The sequence below is a fragment of the Heteronotia binoei genome, chromosome 2 (genome assembly GCF_032191835.1).
Source record: "Heteronotia binoei isolate CCM8104 ecotype False Entrance Well chromosome 2, APGP_CSIRO_Hbin_v1, whole genome shotgun sequence".
NCBI lineage: Eukaryota > Metazoa > Chordata > Lepidosauria > Squamata > Gekkonidae > Heteronotia > Heteronotia binoei.
The window spans coordinates 114161653-114188116 of NC_083224.1; the positions used below are offsets into that span (position 1 = coordinate 114161653).

At 43.7% G+C, this 26464-nt stretch overlaps 1 protein-coding gene and 1 long non-coding RNA gene across 2 annotated transcripts in view; both read right to left on the minus strand.

Moving 5' to 3' along the window:
* Positions 1–4758: 4758 nt before the first annotated feature.
* On the minus strand, positions 4759–6547 carry LOC132567643 (uncharacterized). Its single transcript, XR_009555103.1, has 3 exons — positions 6429–6547; positions 5293–5395; positions 4759–4841 (listed from the first exon to the last, which is right to left on the minus strand). It is a non-coding gene; the product is annotated as an uncharacterized LOC132567643 (long non-coding RNA).
* Positions 6548–6655: 108 nt separating this feature from the next.
* MROH7 (maestro heat like repeat family member 7) overlaps positions 6656–26464 on the minus strand; it is a 47644-nt gene continuing 27835 nt past the window's right edge. The window contains exons 11-18 of the mRNA XM_060233019.1: positions 23904–24036; positions 19925–20088; positions 18831–18968; positions 18626–18740; positions 15303–15443; positions 13202–13363; positions 6793–6948; positions 6656–6682 (exon numbers count right to left, since the gene is read on the minus strand). Of these exons, the coding sequence (XP_060089002.1) occupies positions 6656–6682; positions 6793–6948; positions 13202–13363; positions 15303–15443; positions 18626–18740; positions 18831–18968; positions 19925–20088; positions 23904–24036 (1036 nt within the window). The remainder of the gene's footprint in view (positions 6683–6792; positions 6949–13201; positions 13364–15302; positions 15444–18625; positions 18741–18830; positions 18969–19924; positions 20089–23903; positions 24037–26464) is intronic.

The window sequence follows — 26464 nt, forward strand, 5'->3', positions numbered from 1 at the left end:
CTGTTCCCTGCATTTCTCTTGGAGCTGCCTGAGAACAAATACCATGTCGGTGGTGCTCCTGTTAGCTCTGAAGCCGCACTGGCTCTCTGGGAGGAGTTCTTCTGCAATGGTGGGCACCAGTCTGTTCAGGAGTATTCTGGCAATGATTTTGCCTGCGATGGAGAGCAGCGTTATCCCCCGGTAGTTGGAGCAGTCTGACTTTTCCCCTTTGTTCTTGTGTAGAGTGATGATGATTGCATCGCGAAAGTCCTGTGGTAGTTTGCCTTGTTCCCAGCAGGTGACAAGTACTTTGTGAAGTGTGCTATGTAGTACTGTGCCCCCATGCTTCCAGATCTCTGGTGGGATTCCATCAACTCCCGCTGCCTTGCCACTTTTCAGTTGCTTGATGGCTTTAACAGTCTCTTCTAGGGTGGGGATCTCATCCAACTCTGTTTTCACTGGTTGAAGTGGGGTGAGGTGGATTGCTGAATCTTGAACTACGCGGTTGGCACTGAAGAGAACCTGAAAATACTCCGACAACCGGTTCAGTATGGATGCCTTGTCTGTGAGGAGCACTTGGCCGTCTGCACTACGCAAGGGACTCTAAGCCTGATATGAAGGGCCATATACTGCCTTCAGGGCTTCGTAGAACCCTCTTAAATCACCAGTGTCTGCACACAGCTGGGTTCTCTCTGCAAGCTTGGTCCACCACTCGTTCTGAATGTCTCGAAGCTTGCGCTGGAGGTTGCTACATGCAGCGCGAAAGATTGCTTTTTTCCCGGGACAGGAGGGCTGAGCAAGATGTGCTTGGTAGGCAGATCTCTTTTTCGCTAGTAATTCTTGGATCTCTTGATTGTTCTCGTCAAACCAGTCCTTGTTCTTCCTTGTGGAGAACCCGAGGACTTCTTCAGAGATCGACAGGATGGTAGTTTTTAGGTGTTCCCAGAGTGCTTCTGGAGAAGGGTCTGTGGGGCAATTGGGGTCCTCAATTCTTGACTGGAGTTTTGCCTGGAAGGCAGCTTTAACTTCGGCTGACTGAAGGCTGCCAACCTGAAGCTTCCTCTGAGGGATACCTCCTCTCCTGGGTGTGGGTTTAAAGTGAAGACAGAGATTGCAGCGTACAAGACAATGATCCGTATGACATTCCGCACTGGGCATTACTCGGGTGTGTAAGACATCTCGAAGGTCTCTCTGGTGCCCCAGAATGTAGTCGATAAGGTGCCAGTGCTTGGACCGTGGGTGCATCCAGGTTGTCTTCAGGCTGTTCTTCTGCTGAAAGATAGTGTTGGTGATGGTGAGCTGGTGCTCCGTGCAGAATTCTAGCAGGAGATGCCCGTTATCATTGCAGTTGCCAATGCCGTGTTTGCCAAGTACTCCTTTCCAGGCTTCCGAGTCTTTACCTACTCTGGCATTGAAGTCGCCAAGGATGATCACCTTGTCCTCTGTAGGGGTCTTCCGTATGAGGTTGCGTAGATCAGCATAGAACTTGTTCTTTTCTGCAGGATCTGCTTGAAGGGTTGGGGCATACACACTGAAGAGTGTTGAATGTTGCTTGTTTTGAAGTGGGAGGCGCATGGACATGATGCGATCTGAGTGACCTGTTGGCAGGTTTTCGAGTTTGGAGGCAATGGAGCTCCTGACCATGAAGCCAACGCCAGAAAGGTGGCTCTCAGCCTTTGACTTACCCGACCAGTAGAGGGTATAGCCAGCACCATGTTCTTGAAGACTACCTTCCTCAGGGAAACGGACCTCACTGAGAGCTGCTATGTCAATATTTAACCTGAGAAGTTCGTGGGCAACTAGAGCAGAGCGTCGTTCAGGGCAACCACCGTCTACTGTGTCAAGCATGGTTCTGATGTTCCAACACGCAAGCTTTAGTCTTTGCACACTTTGTGAGGCAGGTGCATGCCTTTTCTTTGTTGTTATTTTTTGATCGCAAGTAAGGATGCCCGTTGACCGCGGCTAGCCAACTGGGGTGGGGGAGACGAGCTTTGTTTAGGCCACCTTTTCTAGGCCCCTCTCCGTGTGGAGCAAGCAGTGCTGTCCCTAGATAAGACTGCTTGGTCGTTCAGGGTGCTGCCGAAAAATGCTTTCGTCTCCGGGTCAGCATCAGGCGACAAATACCCTAAACCGCCTACATGCAGGATCGGGACTGCGGCTTCCAGTGGCATCTTCCACCTGCCGTTTCGCTCCTTGCCCATCGCTGCAGGACTTGGTGTGTTGTGGGTTGTGGATGTGGATATGCCCTTCAGGCCTGCGCAGAGGAATTTTTAGGTGAAGCACAGTGTGCGCGGTACTGGCTCCACCCTTTCACCTTGGGGTCATCTGCCATGGCCCAGTAAGCCGGGACGCCGGCAGCGAGTCCTCCAGGTGGTAGGTGTTACATTAACGAGCTCTATCTGCCCAGGTTTGATGTTAGAGTTTTCCTTCTCTTGGCTGGCGAGGTTGGTGAGCCCAGCCTGCCCATCCGGTTATACCGCCAGACATTTGGTCGCACCATGACGTGGCAAACTCTGTGAGAAACGGGGGGGACCAGCGGGAAGGTGTTGCCACGGATGCAGGAATGCAGGAGAGGCCATTGCAGTGACCATCTGCCAGGCATAGCTGGACAGTGACCACGCGGCGTTCACTACACCGGGAGAGGAGAGGCTATGTATTGCGCATACACTTTCCCTGGGGGGGGGGCAGGATACCCAAGAGGAAGCCCACCCCTCTTGTTCAGTTGGATAGTATGCAATGCAGTAATGGGTAAATGAGTGTGTGTACGTATTTGAATTTTTTTATTTCTCATCTGTTTCTTTAGCGCTGTAGTTAATTTTGAAAAATCATTAACAATTCCTTGGAAGCTAGCCATCTCCATCTGTTGCATGGTGGTAGAAAGCGCAGTCAAGTCACAGCTGACTTATGGTGACCCCATAGGGTTTTCAGGGCAAGAAACATTCAGAGGCAGTTTGCCATTGCCTTCCTCCCTGTCATGACCCTGGTATTTCATGGAGTAATCTCATCCAAACACTAGCCAGGGCTGACCATACTTAGCTTCTGAGATGTGACAAGATCAGGCTAGCCTGGGCTATCCAGCTCAGGGCATCTGTTGCATGGGTGCACACAAAAAGCTGCAGCAGGGAAGAAGAAGGAAAAAGTGAAGAGTGGCATGTCTCTCTTTGTCCTACCTCCTACCCCCTGCAAGCCAATTTTTTTGTCTAGTACATGGAATGTCGTCTTATTGCCATTTAAAAAGAGACTTGTAGGACTGCTGTACAGAAGCGTTAAAAATGGTGTTAAAAGGCCCTTTGTAATGCTGGTGTAGTGTGTGAAAGCTCAACATGATAGATTTTGTGGGAACATGTGTTATTTTATGGTTCACTAGATAGGAAACTGGTGATTCCTTTTGCGGATTTGTTTCATGTTTGCTGGATTTCAGTGCAAGAAAACAGTTCACAATCCTTTCTGAAGAGCCGCATGTCAAGCTTTCTCCCACCAGCTGTTAATTTTTATTGGCTGATTTCCAGAGACCAATGAAAGTAAAAAGATTGGCTGAGGTGCTCCCTGTAGCAGTGGCAGTGCGGTGCCTGGCATTCTTTATTGGCTTTTCACTGGCTGCTGCCATGTTGTTGCCATGTAGCCCATTCTTCTGCTTGGAGAGAACTGCAAAAACACGATCATGGGCCTGAGCTGCAGCCATGCACACAGATTCTTCAGAGTCATGCATCAGGCATTCCAGCGCTGCATGTGAAAGGGAACAATCAACTCTTAAATTACCCAGGACTCAGATCAGAATCACCATGAATGCAAAATATCACAATAAACATAATCTAGATGGAGAGTGAATATTATTTTTTTCAAAAAAACCTTTGTTACAGAAAATAATCCAAACGTCAGTGGATGCATATACTTTATTTTTTTGAGAGTAAGGAAAGCCTGTTCCTGTTTATGGAGTTGACTACCAAGGACTGGTATGATGAAGAAATGGGAGACAGGAATGTATGAGTGTGAAAAATGGGGAAGAGGGGAACAGCAAAAGTCAGATGTCCTGAATGAGAAAAAAAAATCTCCCTCAACAAAGAGTTACCAGTATATAAAAGCATCTTAAATATCTTTTCTGAAGTTCTGAGGGCAAAAATATGAAATTCCTATAATGTTGTCCAGCCAGATTTCATTAAATGCAGCAGTACTGTGACCATGATTTACAGTTCAATTTTATACAAAAATATTCTATAATGGTCATCTTGTCAAACTGCCCTTTGTATTTTGGGAAAATTTGCACCCTAAGTAAACAAACCCATAAATTCGCTTACATTTCTAACATAACCTTGTAAGATGATTAAAATTATTTCCACACAGTACTCTAATGTACCTTTGATCCTGTTAGTATATGTGAAAATATTCCAGTGCTTTAGGTTAAGTGGGCTTTTATTATATGTGCCCTGCACGCTACTGAAATTTGTGTGGGAAAGATTGGTAAATCTTTTATAAATGTGGGGCAAGTTGCTGATACTTACTTGAGGTGTTCTTGGCTTAGAAGACAATGCAGGGTTGGATCTAGAAGGTGGTCATTGCAAGTTTAACATAATTTGATCTAATTGTAAGTATGTTCAGGGACAAAAGTATTAAGTATTCTGTCAAAGTGCTGCCAAATTTCTTAAATGCAATCAGGTGCAGAGTTAGTCTGGTCTAAACTCACTGAAATGAATGGGCGTAGACTGGAGTAACAGCATAGGATTGCACTGTTGTTGTCTTTCCTTTATGTTCTCTTTTACTAGTACTTAGCAATTTTAACATTTCTCTTTCTCTTTACTTACAATTAATTATCACATTCAGCTCTATCTCTCCTGCCTTGTAGTCCATGTGTAGTACCAGGAAGCCTAAAACCACCACATAAGAATTAATTGCTTATTTCTTTGAATCATTGTTTAGCAACAAGTTAATAAAGATCCCAAATGTCTTTAATTTTAAGGAAGTCATTAACCAAGCTCCTAAAACAGTATGTTTAGGATTGCAACATGAAAAATATTCCCTAGAACTCTATTATCCAGTTGCCTGGGGAAGAGGGCATGGTGGAAGTTCTGTTTCCTGGCAGATTTTTTTTAATTATTTCAGTAAACAAAAGTCTTAGCAGAAAAGATGGGTTTCAAGTGCATGTGTATATTGCACAGTGAGAAGTTGGGAAGCTTAAAGACTGATACAAACAGATGATTGCAAAACGTCTTTATTAGGAGAAGCTGCTCTTTGTTTGGCAAGTGCAAAGAAGAAGACAACTCCACTCTAGTAGAGTACAAGCATGGGAATGCAGGGGCTGTATTATTTTTCACTTACCTAGGAACATGACAGAAGCCTTTCTTATGGAAAGAATGCTACTTTCTGTGTGGCAAAGACCCTGGTACAGGAATCTTTGGAGATTTCCCTCATGTTTCTGTACCTGAAAATTCAATAAATATATAACTGGCAGCAAAAACTTACTGAAGTAAAATTTGTAACATATACTAGCAAAATTATTAAAACACTGTGATGGTTGATGGGGGAACCCTGGTTAAAGTCTTATCTTGGTTATTACTAAGAGGCATTAAGCAAGCTGGCTCCCAATCTGTAATGTGGTAATAGAACTATACTACCTCACAAGGCTATGGTAGGCATTACTATGTTCATATGTGTAAAGCTCTCAGCATCATTTACGTTTGTTGTTGTCGTCAAGTCATATCTGACTTATGGCTACTCTGAAGGATTTTCAAGGTAAGAGACATTCAGAGGTGGAATGCTTGTCTTTGCCACAACCCTGGTATTCCTTGGTGGTCTCCTACCCAAATACTGACCAGGGCTGACCCTGCTTAGCTTTTGGAGATCTGATGAAATCGGGCTAGCTTGGGCTATCCAGGTCAGGGCATCACTAGGAATAGCACTATATAAATACTATTAACCATTACTGTCATTGGCTTTTAGGTAAATCTAGTCAAATAACTCAAAGGTAGTTTTTTTTTAAAACTACAGACTAAATTAGGAAGGACCTACATAATCCTTCATAGCCACGATTAGGGGCTGGATCCAAAGGACCCCTTCTGAAGCATCACTTGCAGAATGGATCTTCCCCATCTTTCACGGGAAGGCTCCTGGAAACTGCTAGGAAAGTGTTATGGATATCTGCAGTGGGAATGGAGAGATCTGAAAAAAATCACCTCTTCCTCTTTGTATGAGAAGCACCCTTCTATCACTAGGGTTACATTTTAGAATGCACCAACTTTTTAATTCCCTCCTATTCTTGAGTTCTGGATGACTAGCATTCTGAATGTGTACACATTTTTTTAAAAAATTAAACAAGTAATCAGCAACAGCAGGTTTTAAAAAGTTTCTTCCAGAGAAGAAACCCTTGATAAAACCAGCTTTATTTGCTGTCATTCTTTCCCCCTCTTTCTCTATTTTTGTTTCTCTCTTGAATCATTTGTATTAGGACAACATACAAGGTATCGGCAGGTTTCATCCAGAACAGCTTCATTTTCATGCCATGGTTTACCAATAACAACCTGTTTTGGCAGTTTGTATCCAAGGAATCGAAAGCATTCTTCGAAGGTGTATTTACAGTTCTGAAAGACATGATGGAGCAATATACAGTTTGCATTGTTCAGACAGCCAAGTCATACTGCTACTGAATAATATGTAGAGATAATAGATTTTCTGGCATTTACTGTTAATGAACGCTAGGTTTATTGTATCTCTGCCCGAGGAAGCATGTCTGGACAACTGAATTGTAACCGAAGAACCAGACTGGTAGATTATCTTGATTATATTCTGGAAATTAAGAGATGAATGATTGTAGGAACTTGCCTCCATGATTTCAGGATTCTCTTCCTGGTGATGTAGAAGTAATGGAACCAGATTTTCTAGTATTTGATGCCTTATTGTCAACTCGTTGCTTTTGTTTGCTATTTTCACCATTTTGCCAAAAAGAAATATAGCAGAAGCACGCACACTTTCTCTATCCTACAAGCATTGAAAAAGGAAGGCAGTGAGGTTATCTCAGTGGAGAGCACTGTGCGGACTGAGCCCAATTTGAGTATGGCTTACTCTCCACAACCTCCCATAGCCTGACTCAGAAGGAACATTTTTAGAGGAGAAGGCAGTCACCAGGGCCCTTGCATTCTACTGTGGACCTAGGAAAGAGGACCCAACAGCAGACTTCAGTACTTGCTGTGCCTAGAAAGAGTCAATACACCTTAATGGGGATTCTGGGACACCAACTGGTAAAGATACCACAATTGCTGTTATCAAGTCTTTGCATCCCAATGCATGCCCATTCTTCCATATTTCAATTTGTCTCATATTTCAGTTTCAGTCCAGAACCTCCAGAAACACATTCAAGGTCCAAGGATTAGTGATGATGGAGCCAGTGCTAGAAAATGAAATACCAGCTTTATGGCACATCACAGCTCAATTATTCAGAAAATATATTGACTTACTTGTGACCAGGATCACCCCTAGTACACTAGAAGTCTCTATAAAGCTTTTCATGAATTGAACATGCTGGGTGCAGTGCCTCATCTGTCCAGCTCCTTATGTTGTGTCTTAGTTCTAACAACTAGGCTAGACAACTGCCCCATTATAGCAGCAGTCTTGTCTTAGAACCTGTCATGCTGCTTTAGTGGTGGCAGGTATGGAACACATGAGCACCTTCTCTAGGGCCAGCCCTACCATTAGGCAAGATGAAATAGGTGGCAGCTTTTGGTGCACTATTAGAAGACAGCAAATTGTCATTTATTTAGTTTATTGTTATACTATGTATTTTATTTTTGATTTTTTTTTGCCTCGGGCACCCGTCTTGGGCTATCTCCAATTTTCTTGACTGAACTTGCATTATAGAACTGTTTAAAAGATTATTAATTTTTTTTTAAGTGAGAATCCGCAAATCCTTGCAGGAGGCATCTTATATCCCCGTCCTCCATTATTTCTTCTTTCCCTTTCCTGAAAACCCCCTCAGCCTCCCCTTTTCACATTGCATTCTCTCTTATGGTTGCCATCCTTCAGGTGGGCCTTGAGATCTCCTAGAATCACAACAGATCTCCCAACTGCAGAATCAGTTCCCCTTAGGATTGCCAGCTCTGAAGATATGGGGGTGGAATCTTGAGCAAGAGAGGTTTGGAGAAGGAAATGGCCTCAGCAGGGTAGAGCCCTTAAGGCTCGTGTGGAGGTGTCACCCAAAACCTGTTTAGGCGGAGAGCGTATTTTAGCTCACCCGCGGAGCCTGATGGACCCGGAACGCTTCCTAACGGCTCTACGGGACACCTGGCTCACTGGCGATTCCCTGGATGATCTGGTGGAGTCCTGGAACGATGGGCTCTCCAGGGCCATCGAGGAGATCGCACCCAAGCGCCCTCTGCGCCCCCTCTCGAAGCCGTCGCCCTGGTTTAACCGGGAGCTGCGGCAACAAAAGCGGGGACTCGGACGACTGGAGAGGCAATGGCGGCGTACTCAAGACGAAGTGACCCGAACATCTTATAGAGAGAGTTTGAAGGCCTATGAGATGGCAATCAAAGCCGCAAAGAAAGCATTCTTTGCGGCTAAGATTGCGTCCGCAACTTCGCGCCCGGCACAATTGTTCGACATAATTAGAGGACTTACAATGCTGCCGCAAGGCAGACTAAATTCTATTGAATTGGAAATAGGCTGCGAGGCTTTTGCGAAATTTTTTGTGGATAAAATCGCGTCACTCCGCCCTGACCCCCCTGCCAGTTTTGAGACAGTTAGCAAAACCGAGGCCCCGAGCCTGTCTTCGGATTATACTCTGGATGGCTTTAGCCCCCTCAGCCTGGAGGAAGTTGACAGGATTCTCTCATCTGCTCGCCCAACTACTTGTAAATTGGACCCATGCCCTTCCTGGCTTATTAAATCTTGCCAGGGGGATCTTAGATATCTTGTACGGGATATCATAAATAGATCCCTGACGGAAGGGCATTTTCCAACGCCGCTCAAAGAGGCTGTGGTCCGTCCCCTCTTAAAAAACCCATCTTTAGATCCGGCCCAATTGGCACACTATTGGCCGGTCTCAAATCTGCCCTTTTTGGGCAAACTTATTGAGAGGGCAGTGGCGATGCAGCTACAGACTTTCCTGGAGGATGCTTCCGTCCTTGACCCATTTCAGTCCGGCTTTCGCCCGGGACATGGGACGGAGACGGTGTTGGTTGCCCTAGTGGATGACCTTCAACGGCATCTGGATCGGGGTGGCTCGGCGGTGCTGATGTTGTTAGACCTGTCGGCTGCGTTCGACACGGTCGACCATCGGCTACTGAAGGGTCGCCTCGCTGACGCGGGAATTCAGGGGTTGGCCTTACAGTGGCTTTCCTCTTTCCTGGAAGGTCGGGGACAAAGGGTCGCAGTTGGGGGGGGAGCTATCCCGGAGGTGCACACTCGATTGTGGTGTGCCCCAAGGGGCGGTTCTCTCCCCGATGTTATTTAACATCTATATGCGGCCTCTTGCCCAGATTGCCCGAAGGTACAGGCTGGGGTGTCACCAGTATGCTGATGACACCCAGCTCTATCTACTGATGGACGGCCAGCCGGTCTGCGCCCCGGAAAATCTAGATCGGGCACTATATGCCGTGGCTGAGTGGCTCAGACTGAGCGGGCTGAAGCTTAATCCTGCGAAGACAGAGGTCCTTTGTCTGGGTCGCCGCGGTCCGGGAGGGGGAATCCCCCTACCAGTTTTTGACGGTGCGCCGCTGACAGCGGCGGACAGGGTCAGGAGCTTGGGGGTGCTATTGGAGCCTTCCTTAAAGATGGAGGCTCAGATAGCAGCCGCTGCCAAGTCTGCGTTTTTTCACCTTAGGCGGGCAAGGCAGTTGGCCCCCTTCCTGGAGCGCGACGACCTAGCAACAGTGATCCATGCTACGGTCACCGTGAGGTTGGACTACTGTAATGCCCTCTACATGGGGCTGCCCCTGTCCCGAACTCGGAAATTGCAGCTGGTGCAGAAAGCCGCGGCCCGGCTGTTACTGGGTCTCCCAAAGTGGGGACACATTCGGCCGGGTCTTCGGACCCTGCACTGGCTTCTAGTGATATACCGAGTCCGGTACAAGGTGCTGGTTATTACCTTTAAAGCCCTATATGGCCTGGGACCTGTCTAACTGAAGGACCGTCTTTCCCCACATGTTCCCCAGAGAGTACTGAGGTCGGGAACACAAAATCTCCTTACTATCCCTGGGCCAAAAGAAGCCCGCTTGAAATCCACCAGAGAAAGGGCCTTCTCTGTTATGGCCCCTACATGGTGGAATCAGCTGCCGGAGAAAGTGAGGGCCCTGCGGGACCTTGTTCAGTTCCGCAGGGCCTGTACGACGACCCTCTTCCGGCTAGCTTACACCTAACTAAGATGAGAACTCAATGTAGCTTGCCAGATTTCTTCTTATATATATTTGGAATATTTATTCATTTTTAAGGTTTTATCTGTTTTAAATGTTTAATTGTTTACATGTTTAAATATCGTTTAATTTTTATGTCGGATCAATTGTTGGAAGCCGCCCTGAGCCACTTGTGGGAAGGGCGGGATATAAATTCTAAATAAAATAAAATAAATAAAAATAAAACTGTTATAGAGTTCGCCAAAGCAACCATTTTCTCCAAAGGAATTAGGTTTGCCAGGTCCCAGCAGGTGTTCCTCCAATTTTGCGGGCTTTGATCCACTTCCAGCCAGTTGGCCAGTGGGAGAAACCCCACCCCCGGACTTCCAGGTAACACCATCATGTGGCTTCGCTCTGGTTTTTGGGCAAACTCTGATTTTGAAGGCAAAAAACCCACAGAGTTTTGCCAAAAACCCTGAGTGTTGATGTGATGACATCACTTCCAGGTGACATCATTGTATCAGGGATATTGCACATGATGTCCTGTCCACCCACAGTACACCCTCGAAGCCCTCCTGCCGTGATGGTGAGGGGACCTAGCAACTCTAAAGGGACTGATCTCTGTCATCTGGAGATCAGTTGTAATTCTGGGTGATCTTCCTGCCTGCACCTGGAAGTGCACAACCCTAGTTCCCCTAGAGAAAATGGAGGATGAAGTCTATGTCACTATACCCTTCTGAGGTCCCTCCCCTCCTCAAACCCCACCCTCCCTTCATAAATCTCCAGGAATTTCCTAATCTGGATTGGCAACCCTATCTCCTTCCCACTGAACAGGCAACACACTTCTGTCTGTTCTGTCTTACTCTCTGGCTTAAGCTTTCCTTCTCACCCCCCCCCCTTCCCATTGCCCCCTGCATTCTCTATCTAGGAAAACTGTGGCCCAGTTGTATGGTGGTGGCTACCAGAACAGTCCCACTTCCATTGCAGGGAACCCTCAAGGATTTGTAGCCATACCAAACCTTTAATGGCATAATAGATTCAGATAAAAATACACAGAATATAAAAATGTAAACATTGGAGATAAAATCAAAATAAAACCGAGCTTACAGATGCATTCAAACATGGTCAGAATTAAATTTAAGGATGTCAGCCAGAAATTTTGCCACAGCCTCACTAACCACCCCCTCAGTATCACTCAATAAATAATAACAGGGTGGCAGAATAGACAAATCTGGAGAAAAAGAAAGCTTGCCAAATAAATCTTTACGGAGGATTTGTATCATGGTCCCCTGTATCTTCCTCCTCAAACTATTTCCTCTTTCCCTCCCCCTGGCAACCCCTATATCCTCTCCCCTTTCCCTGCTTCATTCTCTCATTCTCGGCAATTCACAAACCAACCTTTTATCTAGATGGGAAGCTGTGTTAATCTGTCTGTAGCAATAGAAAAGTGTAAGAATCCAGTAGCACGTTAAAGACTAGCAATATTTGCTTAGGGTATGCGGTTTTGTGAGTCACTGCTTAGCACTTCAAAGATTAATTTGTGGTAGGCTATGTGAGATACTGAAGAAGTGAGCAGTAACTCATGAAAGTGCATACCTTATACACATTTTGTTAGTCTTTAAGGTTCTACTGGAGTCTTTTTTCAACTGAAACCTTTTATCTGCCTCCCATCTTAAGCTATATTTATTATTTATTTACCCCATTTTATATCTCACCCTTCTCTGCAGTGGGGACCAAAGCAGTTTACATTATTCCCTTCTCTCTTTTTTTTTTATCTTCACCTTCTTTTTATCTTCAAACAGCCCTTTGAAGTAGGGATCAGGGCATTTTTTGTAGCAAGAACTCTTTTGCATTTTAGGCCACACCCCCTGTTGTAGCCAATCCTCCAAGAGATTACAGGACTCTTAGTGCAGGGTCTAATGTAAGCTTTGGAGGACTGGCTACATCAGGGGGTGTGACCTAATATGCAAAGGAATTCCTGCTACAAAAAAAGCCCTGAGTAGGGTTAGCAATGAAGTATGTGACTGGTCCAACATCACCCAGCCAGATGAGGATTCAAACCTGGGGTCCTCCAGACATTACACTAAAGTTCTAACCCTTACACCACACTGACTTTCATTGGGTGACTGCTGTTAAACAGAAGTGAGCAACTAGGCCTTATTAAGTCATGCAAATTGGGTGGTATCAAGTTACCCAATGATTGCTGCTAGCCTAGGGTGCCTAGACTCCACCCCAAAACTTCCAGGCATTTTCCAACCTGGAGCTGGCAACCCTAGGTCCAGGACTGGCCTCGTAAGTCCTTCCTCAAAGGCCAAAGCAGCCTGGAAAGGGCCCTCTCCCCCCTCCCCCGTCTTTTACTCATAGAAGCTCCAAGCCTTGTAATGGTGTGGTTGCTCAGCAAAAGCCACTGCAGGAATCTGTTAAAGCTTACAGGTGCTCATGGTATCAGTTTGGCTTTTTAAAAACTTCCTAATTTTTTTTGTTCAGGTTTTTTTGCAAACTTGGGCCCTTTTCAGGTTTGTAGAAAGCTCCATCTTGTCCATTCACAGCTCCAGTTACCAGTTAAGTAACCAAAGATTTCCCAACTTTGCCATTAGAATATTAGATTTCATTTCTGGTTTAGGATTGTGTCCTGCCACTTTGTCTAAATACAACAGTTCTGTAAGGTGGTTTAGACTAAGAGTATCTGGGCAACAGTAGTCTGTTTACTTTATGGCTGAGCGGTAATTCAAACCTGGGATTCTTTGGCCTAAGACCAACATAACTCCATGCTGGGTTTTGTTATTAATGGATTCATTACCAGAACAGAACACTGCTTATATGAAATGTAGATCTGCTTCCTGGTTTACTACAAAACCCATTGAACATCCTTTTCTCAGCCCTCTTTGCATGCACAGTGGCCTTACATTACTGAACAGCTCCTGAAGAGACAGAAGGATATTGGATATATAGTCTGCTCCTTCTGGACCTACAAGGATCTTCTCAATTTCAGTAAGAGCCTCCACATATAGTCTCCCATCCATTCCAGACAGGCCTTTTATCATGACCGGCAATAAGATTTTTATCTCCTGCATTGAAAAGAGTTGTTTTACTTTTAATGATCCTACACAACAACAGATAACAAACTATGGTGATCTAATAATATTTTCTTATATTATTAAGTCACAGCTGTCAAGTCCCAGCTGATTTATGGCAACTCCCATAGGGTTTTCAAGGCAAGTGAGAAGCACAGCTGCTATTGCCTTTGCCTTCCACTCTGGTCTTCCCTGGCGATCTCCCATCCAAGTACTAGCCCAGCTTTACTCCTGAGATTTGAGGAAATCAGGCTATATCAACCATGCTGCCCTCCCAAAATCATGACACAGATTCTTGGGGGACATAATAAATAAATAAATGTTGGGGATAATTCAAGGAAATTGTGTGCATCCTATATAGGAAACATCTACAAGCAATCTGAAGTGGAGAAAAATGCAATCTTTGCCCCCAGTCATTGAACATTAAAACAAAACCTTCCCATTAAGCCTTCTTTTCTGCTAAAGAAATTGTCCAGCACAGATTCAAAGTGTTCCACCATGAACAATTCTAAAGTGGACTGAGTAAAGACAGTATTCAGCAAGGAACTGCATACTTACCCATGTGTATAAAAACCTTGGCCAAGCAACCAAGAGCCATGTAAAAGCTCCAAAGCACTAGATTAGGCAGCATTTTGTATCAGGATACTGAATCTCTCACCTGAGTGCCCAGGCAAATAGAGTTGTTTCCTTTCTCTGCAAGTTTCATTGATATTTGTGCTAAAATCCCAGTTAAGAGACTGTGAGTCTCTCTTGTAGGGCCAAGATCTGGAATCATTTCAGCCTTTTCTATTTAACCAAGCCAAACTCTTTATGATTGGTGAGCTGGAATCAGAGGTGCAGGAGCTTCTCACAGGATCCCTCAAGGTTCCATATGATATTTATCATCTATGTAAGTCTATTAATTGAGATTGAGCTGTGGTTCTGGAGTTGGGTGTCATCAATATGCTGATGCAATCCAACTATATATTATGTTGAATAAGCCTCCAGAAGCAGCAGTCTCTTTGTGCCAGGGGATTGTGGTAGCTGACAAAAACCTTCTGAAGCTTAATTCTGACAAGATGGAGATAATGTTGATGGGGAAGGATAGGTTCCTGGGGATATTGCCTACCACAGGGAATCAACCTTCCATTGACAGATTCAATTAGCAGCCTTAGAATCCTGTTGGATCCAGCTGTGGAAAAATAAGCAAGTCAAATGGCAGTGTTCCTTTTAAAGCTGTATTTTGCATTCCCCCCCTTCCTTTCAGGACCGAGCTAACCTAGCTACATTAATCTATGTTATGTTTCTCTCAAGAGTGGATTATTATAACCTGCTCTACATGAGTTGCCCTTGAAGACCATGCAGAAGCTACAATGGATTAAAAAAATGGCAGTGCAAGTATTAACTGGGGGCAAACATTATGCACCTGTGATCCCAGTTCTTTAATCTTTGCATTGGTTGCCCATTTGTTTCCACATTCAATTCAAAATGTTGATTTTTTAAAAGCCCTTCATGGCCTTGGACTGTCAAACCTAAAAGACCTCTGCTCCCACATATGGCAACTGTGGTTGTCCTTCCAGACTTTATTAATTTTACCATCTTGTAAGTAGGTCTTTTCCATTGCTACTCTGGCACTTTGCAATAGTCTTCCAGAGGAGGGGAGGAGATTACAGAATTTTCAGCTGCTTGGGAATGACATTTCAGATAATGTTCAGGCTTTTCTATTGAGCTATTTTGTGGCCTGGTTCCTCCGTTTTATGGTATATGTACTGAGTTTTAAATGTAATTGGTTAATTTACAGTGTGTTATATGAGCTGTTTTAAGTCTGATCCCAGCAGAATAGAAATAGTTTAAATAAGTAAACATTTTTACTAGGTCTGAATATTTTCTCAGTTAATGTTTCTGAAGTGCTTTCTCTGACTTTTATGGAACATCATGACAGGCTGTGTCTTACCTTCCCTGGCCAGTCTGCCATCTTAACTAGTCCCCTGATACACAATGCCCGGATAACTGGGTTTGTGTTAACCAGTCCTCGATTCAGACGATTTAAGGAATATTTGTCTGGAAGTCTCTTAGCCTCTGACATATAAAGAAGCTAAAAGACAAAGAATAGTTCAGTCAGAATTTGATGAACAAACAGTTGCCTGCCCAGTTCTATGAACAAACATCTTTGCCAGACAGCATCCAGCTGATGAAAATGCATTTGTCTGCTTTCCACCAATTTATGAATTACATGTAAAATTTCACAGCAGAAAGGCCTATCTACTGGTATTTTAATCTGTTTCTTGATCCTTGTTAGGATCAAGATTTATTTAATAATCCCAGTGTCTTTAGGACTGGACTTTTTTTTTAGAAACAGTCAAGCATATTAGGCCACACATCCTGACATCACCATGATTTTGCACAGGACTTTTTTTGTAGAGAAAGCCCAGCAGGAACTCATTTGCATATTAGGCTACACCCCCTGACAACAAACCAGCCAGAACTGCATTCTTGCTCAAAAAAAGCCCTGATTTAGGGTAATTTATATTGCTTATTTTTTGTGCTACAGTTAGCTGTATAGTGTACTGGTGCTCAATTTGGTACAAGGGTGAGACTTAGTTTAGACAGTTTGAAAAAGGCATATTGTTTGACACTGTCGATCATCAGTTGCTGACCCGCCACCTCGCTGATACTGGGATACAGGGGTAGGCCTTACTCTCCTCTTTCCTTCAGGGTCGGGGACAAAGGGTGGCAATAGGGGAGGAACTGTCTCATCAGCACCCACTTGTGTGTGGTGTGCCACAAGGGGCAATCCAATCCCCAATGTTATTTAACATCTACATGTGCCCCCTTGCCCAGATTGCCCAGAGGTTTGGGCTGGGATGTCACCAGTATGCAGATGACAACTAGAGCCAGGGCCTTCTCTGTAGTGGCCCTACACTGGTGGAACGAGTTGCTGGAAGAAGTTAGGGCCCTGCAAGAACTCATACAGTTCTGCAGGGCCTGTAAAACGGCACTCTTCCACCAGGCATTTGCAAAAATTGCTGGCCACTGCAGTCCTCAGGAAAAATCTGGACCACCTCTTGCAAGCTGCCCTGTAGCAGCAGCGGAAAGGACCACCTAAGATCTGCCTACAGAGAACATAAATCTGAATTTAAGACCATAGCATCAAAATGTTAATTTTTCTATATTTTAAAACTGTTTTATGGTTTTTATGTCTTTTACATGTTTTATACTCATGCATATGCCCTGAGCCTGCTTCGGTGGGGAGGGCGGGATATAAATGGAATTAAATAAATAAATGAATATTTGAAAGGTAGCTACAAATATTAAGAAGCCATTTATTAGCTACAAATATTAGGAAGCCAATTACAAATATTAGGAAGCCAATTACAAATATTAGGAAGCCAATCCCTTGCTAAACATGGATATGGTCTATATTTGTTATTTTAATATCTTAAAATACTTGCTCTTTGATACAGATAGCTTGTTCTTTGCAGTTGCTCTCCACAGTGATTGTATGGAATAAAATCAGATAAATTATGTGTGACTTTTTAAAAAATCAAACAGTGCGGCCAATCAAGAGCTAGTACAAGGTTTGGCAAGTGCTTCTTTAATTTAAGCCTCGATGATTTTGTAACATACCAAAATAGCTGAAGTTGCCTGATCAATTTAATGGCCCTTTCAGATTACACATATGGTAAAACAGCAGCAAAGCTGGAAGTAGCCTACATTTTTGGTAGCTTCTCTGATTATTTGGAGGACATATCGCATACCACAAATATGGTTTCAAAATCCTACGTAAGATGGGCATGCCACTGGTGGAGTGCTCAGCAAAACATGGTACTGTGTGTAATTCTGGTAACCATATCTTGAAAAGGGTATTGCAGACAAGGGCCACCAAGGTGATTAAAGGGTTGTGGCACTGTTCCTATGGGGAAAGTCTGAAAAGTTTGGTAATTTTCAGTTTAGAAAGGAGATGATCAAGAAGGGACATGACAGAGGTTTATAAAATTATGAGCAGGATAGAGACAGTAGACAGAGAACTTTTTCTTTCTCTACCAAAATACCAGAAATTGGGGGCACCTAAAGAAGTTGATGTTCAGTAGATTAAGAACAGACAAAAGGAATACTTCTTTACTCAGTGAGTGATTAAAATGTTAATGGAACCTCCACACTGTCAGGCAGTAAACCTCTGAATATTGGTGCCAGGAGGCAACATCAGGGGAATGTCTTGGGCTCTGTGCTCTGTTATCAGTCCCCATAGTAACTAGTTGAGTCACTGTGAGAGACAGGATGTTGTACTAGGTGGACCAATTGACCCAGCAGGGCTCTTATATTCTTATGACATTTAATATATATTATTTCTATAACTTACTCTGCTCACAGTGGATTAGTAGTTGGTGGGATTTTGGTTTTTTATTTGCATTCCTGACCCATTAACTAATGTCAAAGGTAGATCCAGGTGGGCAGCCATGTTGGTCTGAAGCAGTAGAACAAAGCAAGAGTCAAGTAGCACGTTTAAGACGAACAAAGTTTTATTCAGAATGTAAGCTTTCGTGTGCTAGAAGCACACTTCATCAAACAATAGGATGGAATGGTAAGCAGTCCTAACTATAGAGAAAGGGGGCAGTGAATTAGTATGCAAAATCATGGAAATGTTTTTTAGCAGATAAAAAGAATCACAAGTCTGGTGATAGCTAGTTTGTGTTGACTGGGCTGAAACAACAACAGAGGCAATATATGTCAGAATAGCAGATTGATGTCAGTGTAATTAGGTATCCTGAGTGTGAAGTGCAATAAATAAGAGCCTGTTGTAATGTTAGCTCTGGGTTAAAATGAGGACATTAGTTTCTCAGAGGTTAACGGAGAAACTAGCTAACAAACTAGCTATCACCAGACCCCAATTTGTGATTCTTTTAATCTGCTAAAAAACATTTCCATGATTTTGCAAACTAATTCACTGCCCACTTTCTCTATATTTAGGAGTGCTTACCATTCCATCCTATTGTTTGATGAAGTGTGCTTCTAGCACATGGAAGCTTACATTCTGAATTAAACGTGCTACTTGACTCTTGCTTTGTTCTAATGGCAAAGGGTTGAGCTTCTCTTAGATGCAGATGTACAGGCATAATCTTTTCTATGCCAGCAGTAACAACTACCACTTGACAATGCCCAACAGATTCACATAGGAATTTCCTCTAATATTTTCATAACTATCCTTTAAGTTATCCAGCTACGTTTATACCTAAAAAGCTTGCATAAAAACTGGGGATGGGATTCTGGGAGTCTTACTTCAATAAAGAATGCCATTGCTGTAATCTGATGCTCTTCATCACCTCGCTCCAGGAAAGGAACTAGAAGGTACAAGATCCTAAGACGGTCACAGCAGGGGCACTGAAGCAAGACTCTGGTTAGGAGAGGATGTATTGTTATTGTTAGCAGTTAACTTGGCATTTTGGTAGTCTGGAATGTGCCAGGTCAACTGATTACCACTCACCTTGCAAGCATGCCTACCCCCCGATGGTGATCTTCATAGTCGGTGAGCAGTTTCCAGAGCCCATCCTTCTCAGTAGAAAGGAACTCACAATAACATCCAACAGCTAAGAAAAGTGTTTTCAGTGCTTTCACAATATAGCTGAATTATGACCAAAAAAAAGAGAGAAGACATCAATTAGAAGGTACAGTATAAAGGCTGTGACATGGAAAGTCTGTACTTCAGGACTCATCTTCATCATGCACTCAGAACTTGGCATAGGCAACCCACCACTCTTTCAGCTTTAACCCCTACTCTTCAATACAGGGTTAATAATGCAAGCCAACCTCACAAAGCTGTTTGGGACTGGAGTAAAGAGCATCAGTATGCCACAGTGGTACAGAGTACTGGAATAAGGGCTTTTCTGCAATCTAATTTTCCTTGCTTGTGTTTTGCTGCTGCTTTGGGGTGGGGGTTCTGTTCCACGTGTGTTTTGCTCTCTCTAGTGATCAGTTTGAAATTACATCAGTTTATGATTGACATAAAAACCTGCTGTGAGATATGCCAGACATAAAGTAGTGTAATATTGAGAGAGCAAAACATGTGCAGAACAGACCGCCTGCCCCCCCCCCCCCCCACACGCACTGAAACAACAGGAAAACACAAATGAGGAAAATGAGAATGCAGAAAAGCCCTAAGAGATTAGAGAGATTCAGGTTCAGATCTTTCCTCCACAGCCATGGGTGACTATGAGCCACCCACTTTCACTCAACCTAACCAACCTTCCAGGGTTGGATAAAGAGAGGAGGGCCATGCTGAGCTACTTGGAAGAAAATGAACAAGATGATTTTGTGGGAGAGTTTGAGCACTTAGAAAATTATCAATAATCAAGTTTTGAGTCCTGTTATTGAGCTACCCTCACATGACTAGGATCACAATTTTTTGACTCTTCAACCCTAGTCTAATAATGATCCCCACCAGTCATTTTGTAGGGGAAGGGACAGTGGTTTCATATTCAAAAGAATACTGTACATGGGGAGCAAGTAATGACAACGGAGCACATTATGCACATGCCATGGTCTTTGGCCCCCACCATCAGAATCTTGTCTCATATTTACCGCACAGGCTCACTTTCATCCTGAGATACTGGGTTCCTTATTACTTTATGCCTGATGTTATAGTGCACCTGAACAAGCAGCGTCATCAGAAGTCGTGGGTAGATACTGAATGCCACATCTGAGCATTTAGGCATAGATAACAACTTGCAAAAGGCACTGACTGCCTAAGAGAGGGGGAAAATATGCTGTAATAAGACCTCTTTTTGCAGATATTATTTCAGGAGAAGCGGTATCACCTTGGTACCATATATCCTTTCCCTCCTAGGCTACGTTTCTCAAGGAATGTAAATGCTTTTTTAATGAGAGAGGACAATATTCCAAGTAGCCTGTGTAAACAAGGCTTTATTGGGTTCATCCAATGTAAATTGCTCTAGGTTGAAAGCCTCTTTAACAGATATATAATTTTGGCCAGGATGAAACTATACAGACATTTAGAGAAGTTTTGCAGTTTTATGCAATAATAAATGATGGTGGAAAATATGATAAAAAGGTGAAAACACATAACAGAATGCCAGCAAATATTAAAACACAAAATAATCCAGATATAGTATGTGAGATGCAAAATGTTAATTAGACTGTAAGAAAAACAATGCAAGGGACACTCATCATGTTAACTGGGTTACAAAGCAATTTAAACTTATGTTTTATAAATTGGATTATTATCAATCAGTCTTTATTGCATTAGCAAAAAAAATCCCCATACCAACAATACAAAGTAAAATGCAAATGTCCAAGATAAAATTTGAAAAAACAATAAAGGATTTGGCATACAGAAAGACAAAATCATTAATAAGAATATGTCTAATAATAAGAAAAGAAGACCATAGAGTCCAGAGGCAAATTACAAAAAGCAAGTGGCTCAAAGTGCAGCAGTTATGTCTCAGACATACTTTGGTCAGTGTGCCTCATAATTTAAAAAAAAAAAAAAATCTTTGATGAGGGTGGCAGCAAATCTTGCAATTGGGATTATTGAAAAGAGATGAAGGGATATGGGGTGTGTCCAAAATTTCTTATAAAGATCTTGAGAGTGACTGAATTTGTTGTCTGCTTCAAGAGTTAATTTCTTGAATGATAGCACATAAGGATGGACACAAACCAAATCTTCGTCACAAATTTTGTCATTTGTTATTTGTGAACCAAAGTTCAAGATGGGTCTACCACCACAGACTTCCACAAATTTTTAAAACAGTTTGTGGCACTTTATGGATAGAGCAGAAAGGGGTTAAAAGGGGCAGCTATTTAGGTCTGTATTGTGCAGACTCTTTAAAGTTTAAAGGAACTGCATAAGACAGACTGTAAAAGCTACTTGCTACTCAGCTGTTTTGGGCTCTCTTGTGCTGTCCCTTTAAACTCCCTGCCACAGCTGTTTTTCAAGATTTCTGCAAACCTTGTTTAAAAATACTGTGGTCCCTTTCAATAGGGTTTGTGGGGCCAGATTCTTCTGAGTTTAATGTTCTCACCTCTACCAGGTTTTCTGTTATGGACACTTTGAAACAAAGACACTTCTGTCTAATATTGTTCCTGATGTCACTGCACTAGAGGTAGAGAGTAGCCTAGTCTCACGTTCATGGGGTGGAGAAGGAGGATGCTGATGTGACTGCTGGATTTTCTATCAAGACAGCTAGGACAGTGAGTATAGTCAGCTGAATTCTACCCTCACTAAGTTCGACCGCTTTATTGAAGTAATGACAAAGTTTAACTGCAGTAATTCCTTATCAGTGAAGCTACTAATACCATCCCACACAGCTGTCTGCTTCTCTACTGCACAGTGACTACCAGAGGATCTTGGTGTGTTAAATACTAGCCAATTGGTGCTACAGTCCCATCAGATTTGTCTAATTGATTTACGGGATGGTAGAACTCCTTTCTGGAACTCCAAATCTGGCATATTACAGTTCTTAAAGGGCCATCTAAATATCAAAGATTAATCTATTGCCCTGAGGTCAGTTGAAACCCTAAACAGCTCCTTTAGGGCAAGAAAATTACTGCTATTCTTTGATGGCCCATTTTTTCCAATGCTGATTATGTGATGGAACAACTCTCTGATCTCCAGGGTATTCTCCCTTACCAAAAGCAACATTCTACACTTTCCTCTTTTTAGATCTTGGTCTCTAAAGGCCAATACTGAAGCTATGTTTAAGAGTGAGTCCAGTGGCTCAGTCAACCCTTTGGAGTATGTTCTCATTAGTTGGGATGAACCTCCCACTGGTTTGGAGCCTAAAGTAGGGGATTCCCCATCTCTTCTTCAGTGCTTTCCCAGCAGTGGAGAAAAAGTCTATTGCAACTGAAGACTAGACTCTTGGAGATGAACAACCACACCCAGGAGTCTATACTACTCTCTCCTGCTGCTATTGTAGCCAGCTCAGAGATCCCTTTATTGGCCAAACATCAGCAGAATCTAAGTTACTTGATATGCCCTTTAGTGACAATCGAATCGCCCTATATAAAGATTAAGCTTCAGCCCAACCTCAAATAATCTCTGGACCTTCTGCAAAAAGGCTTTTTAATTGTTATTTACAGGTCCATGAGGTCCACAGGTACAGTGGGCCCTCATCCTGTAGGCCCCACAGAGCCATCTAATTTGACCTCAGTGCCCATATACAAAAATGGATTACTCTTATATGTTGGATCAAGTGACTTTCTTCTGCTGATTAAAGAGTGTTCCTATAGTGGAAGGGAACTTTATTTCACTGGAGAAACCCTCAGTCATCAAAGGAAGAATCTTCAAGTGGTAGAATGGAATCACTGGATCCCAACCCATGTTTGCAATACAAACACACATATTTGGGACATGCCACCTTCAGACACGACAAAATTCCTACAAAGGGACCACTTTATATAAAAACTGCACACTGTGCTTGCTGCATGTGACTACACACACATGTCCATCTCAACTAGGGTTGCCAAGTCCAATTCAAGAAATATCTCGGGACTTTGGGGGTGGATCCAAGAGACATTGGGGTGGAGCCATAAGCAAAGTTGTGACAAACACAACTGAATTCCAAAGGAAGTCCTGATCATCACATTTAAGGGGACCACATACCTTTTTAATGCCTTCCCTACATTAGAAATAATAAAGGATAGGGGCATCTTCTGTTGGGGCTCATAACATTGGACCCCCTGGTCCAATCTTTTTGAAACTTGGAGAGCATTTTGAGGAGACTCATCAGATGCTATGCTGAAAATGTGGTACCTCTACCTCAAAAAACTGCTCCCCCAGAGCCCCAGATACCCGGGATTAATTCTCCATTATAACCTATGGTCCAGCAGACATTTCCCTCCCTCTCCCCCCCCACACCGTTTCTGAGGACCCTGAAGCTCCGGAGGGCCTCCAAACCGGGACTCCCCTGCCCCCACCTGGGGATTGGCACCTCTACTCATAAGTTGCTGAACTTTCAAGTTCTTCACAGTAACACGGGGCAACGAAAGGTTCAAGTTTACCTTCACACTATGCAAACGACCTCTGCAAGGATTGTGCAACAAACAGATGGACTGGGCTCCTTTCACAGGCATGTTGTTCTGCCTCCTCCCCCTCCTCCCCTTCAGTCTTAAAGACGCAGACACACCATCCAAAGAGGAAGGCTTTCTCAAGTAGAGACTGAAGCCTCCGGAGGGGGAAAGGCACATGATGGCTGTGGGGGCGGGGCTTCCTCCCACCGGCCAGCTGTCTGGGGGTGGGAAGGAGCCTGGGAAAGTGGGAGAACCCCCTCTGGCACCTGGGGATTGGCAAGCCTAATCTCAAATACACAGTATATGTGGGCTTGGAAGCAGCATCCTGATCGCATTCACCCCAGTAGAGGTACCTGCAGCAAAACGTATGTGTGTGCAGTCATTACACAGCATAGAAGTCTCAGAGGTTTTGACACATTTGAAGTAGGCCTTACAGAACAAATTTCAGAAGTACATACTTTCTTCTCAAACTTATTTTTGAAAAGTTGAACTGTCTGTTTGCTATTGGAAAGGAGAGTGAGATTCTTACCACCAGAGAAGTTATATAGTTTCCAGTCAAGTTTGGATTCACTTGCAGCTTTTTCAACAGGATGTTCACAAGGACCATTAGATCAAAATTTGAGCCCGTTTTGGTCAATGCACGCCAAATATCAGCTGCACATCTGTAAATCCCAGATTGTAAGGGAAGGACAACTTTCAGGTTGTGTATAGCTTTTGTCTTACCACTCTTTCCATCAGACTGAATACCTGAAATCTTCAGAGAATCTTTGGACAGCAACAATGCCATCCTAAGTAGAGTTACAACCAGGGGTCGCTTTGTAGAAAAATAGGTGGTGGAGCTCATTAGCATAACTCATTAGCATATGCTGCCCCCCCCACCAGCCAAAAGCAACCCAATGCAAGAAAGGAGAACCCCAGGTGAGTGAGGCCTGCATGGGCTGGCCAGAGATCCAGCCAGCCCAAACAGACCTCACTCACCTGGGGCTCTCTTGGGCAGCCCCCCCCCAGTCAAAAGGCCAGCAAGCCACCTGCCACCCAAAATTACATAAGAAGTGGAAAAAGTGTGGTGTGGGCTTCTCCAGGGGTTAATGGGGTGCCACTGATATCAGCGTCCAAAGTCAAGAGCTTGGGGGTGCTACTGGAACCCACATTGGCTATGGAGGCCCAGATAGCTGCCACTGCGAGATCCGCCTTTTTCTATCTTAGGCGGGCACGACAGTTGGCTCCCTTCCTAGAGCACGGTGACTTAGCAACAGTGATTCATGCAATGGTCACCTCGAGACTAGACTACTGTAATGCCCTCTACATAGGGCTGCCCATGTCCCGAATCCAGAAGCTGCAGCTGGTGCAGAATGCGGCAGCCAGGCTGTTATTGGGTCTCCCTATTTGGAACCATATACAGCCAGGACTGCAGAGACTGCACTGGCTGCCAGTAGTATTCCGGATTTGCTACAAGGTGCTGGTTGTTACCTTTAAAGCCTTATATGGCTGAGGACCTGCCTACCTTAGGGACCGTCTCTCCCCATATATTCCCCAGAGGGTACTCAGATCTGGATCACAAAACCTATTAGTGATCCCCGGCCGAGGGAGGCAAGATTGAAGGCTACTAGAGAAAGAACCTTCTCTATTGTGGCCCCTCACTGTTGGAACCAACTCCCAGACAATGTTAGAACCTTGCGGGACCTTGCCCAGTTCTGCAAGGCCTGCAAAACAACATTATTTCGAATGGCCTTTAACCAGAGTACATAGATGCCCAACACCACTGAATGTATGGCATAGAATTTAGCACCAAAATCGCTGTTTAAAACTGTTGTTTAAAATTGTATTAATAATTTTAAATGGTAAACTGTTTAATTTTAATTGATATTATTGTGATTGTTTTTAATGTTTTATTGTTGATATTACAATGCTGTTAGCCACCCTGAGCCTGCTTCGGCGGGGAGGGCGGGATATAAATACAATAAATAAATAAATAAATAATGAGGGCTGCTGGGGGTGTGGCAAAGCCCCTGGTGGCGGATTGGCTGCCTGCTCTCCTAATCCAGGGATTGTTATGCAGCTGCGCCTACTATTCAATGGACAAGGTATGTGGGAAAGAGAAGGAGGCCATCAGAAAGGTTCAGGAGCTGTGCTCCTGTGAGCGCCTGCTGAATTCAAGGCCTGGTTACAACCTTCAAACTCGGTTAGTTTCAATTGATTTAGGATGCAACCCTGCTTAGGATGGCATTGTTAATCTCTGGTTGTGGTTGTTATAGTTCATCAGCAACTGGCAGATTCTGCAATTTTTATTTTATTGTTTTTTAAAAAAATTCTAATCACCTCCCCCAATATACAGGCACCTTCAGAGATCTAACTGCCGTAGAATTGAAAAAGAGGGCTAAAACCACAAGGATGGCAATACTGATAGCAACAGCATTATTATAAGGTATCCTCTAAAGTCTCCTCAAAAGGCAAAATTGGGACAAGTCAGGACAGTGATTTATTTGGGTAGCAACCAGAAAATAAGGTATCTGGAAAACTGGACTGCTGGATGGGTGGAGTATATGATAGCTGCAGTGGAGGGGGTACATCATAGAAGTTAATCCACCATGAATGACATGTTTAGTTCTCAGGAAGTTCCTGCTATCAGCTGGTCTGAAACAACCTGCTTCCTGCACTTTTACTTTTAAGCCACAACGGTTATTTTTCTTTAAAGACTAACAATAACATGAAAGCTCCTACCCTGCCACAAATTGTGTTAGTCTTTAAGGTGCTGCTGGACTCTTGCTCTTTTCTACTGCTACCGACTAACATGTCTACGCATCTTGACTTATTTTACTTGTTTTGCTTACAACAGCTTTGATGAGACATCCTGGACAAGAAGGGAGAAACAAAGTAAAACTGGATAAAGGAACACTGAGGCTGGGGAAGGGGAAAGGCAGAAGACAGCCCCAGTTGGGCATGGATAGAGTGATCCAGAACAGGATTTGTAGGAAAAGTGGGTTTGAAGGAGGGACATAGTAATTGAAAGGAGAAAACAGGAGGAGGAACACAGAGCCTAATCTGGACATTAGGTAGAAGACACAAAGGTCTCTTGTCTCCTTATCCAGT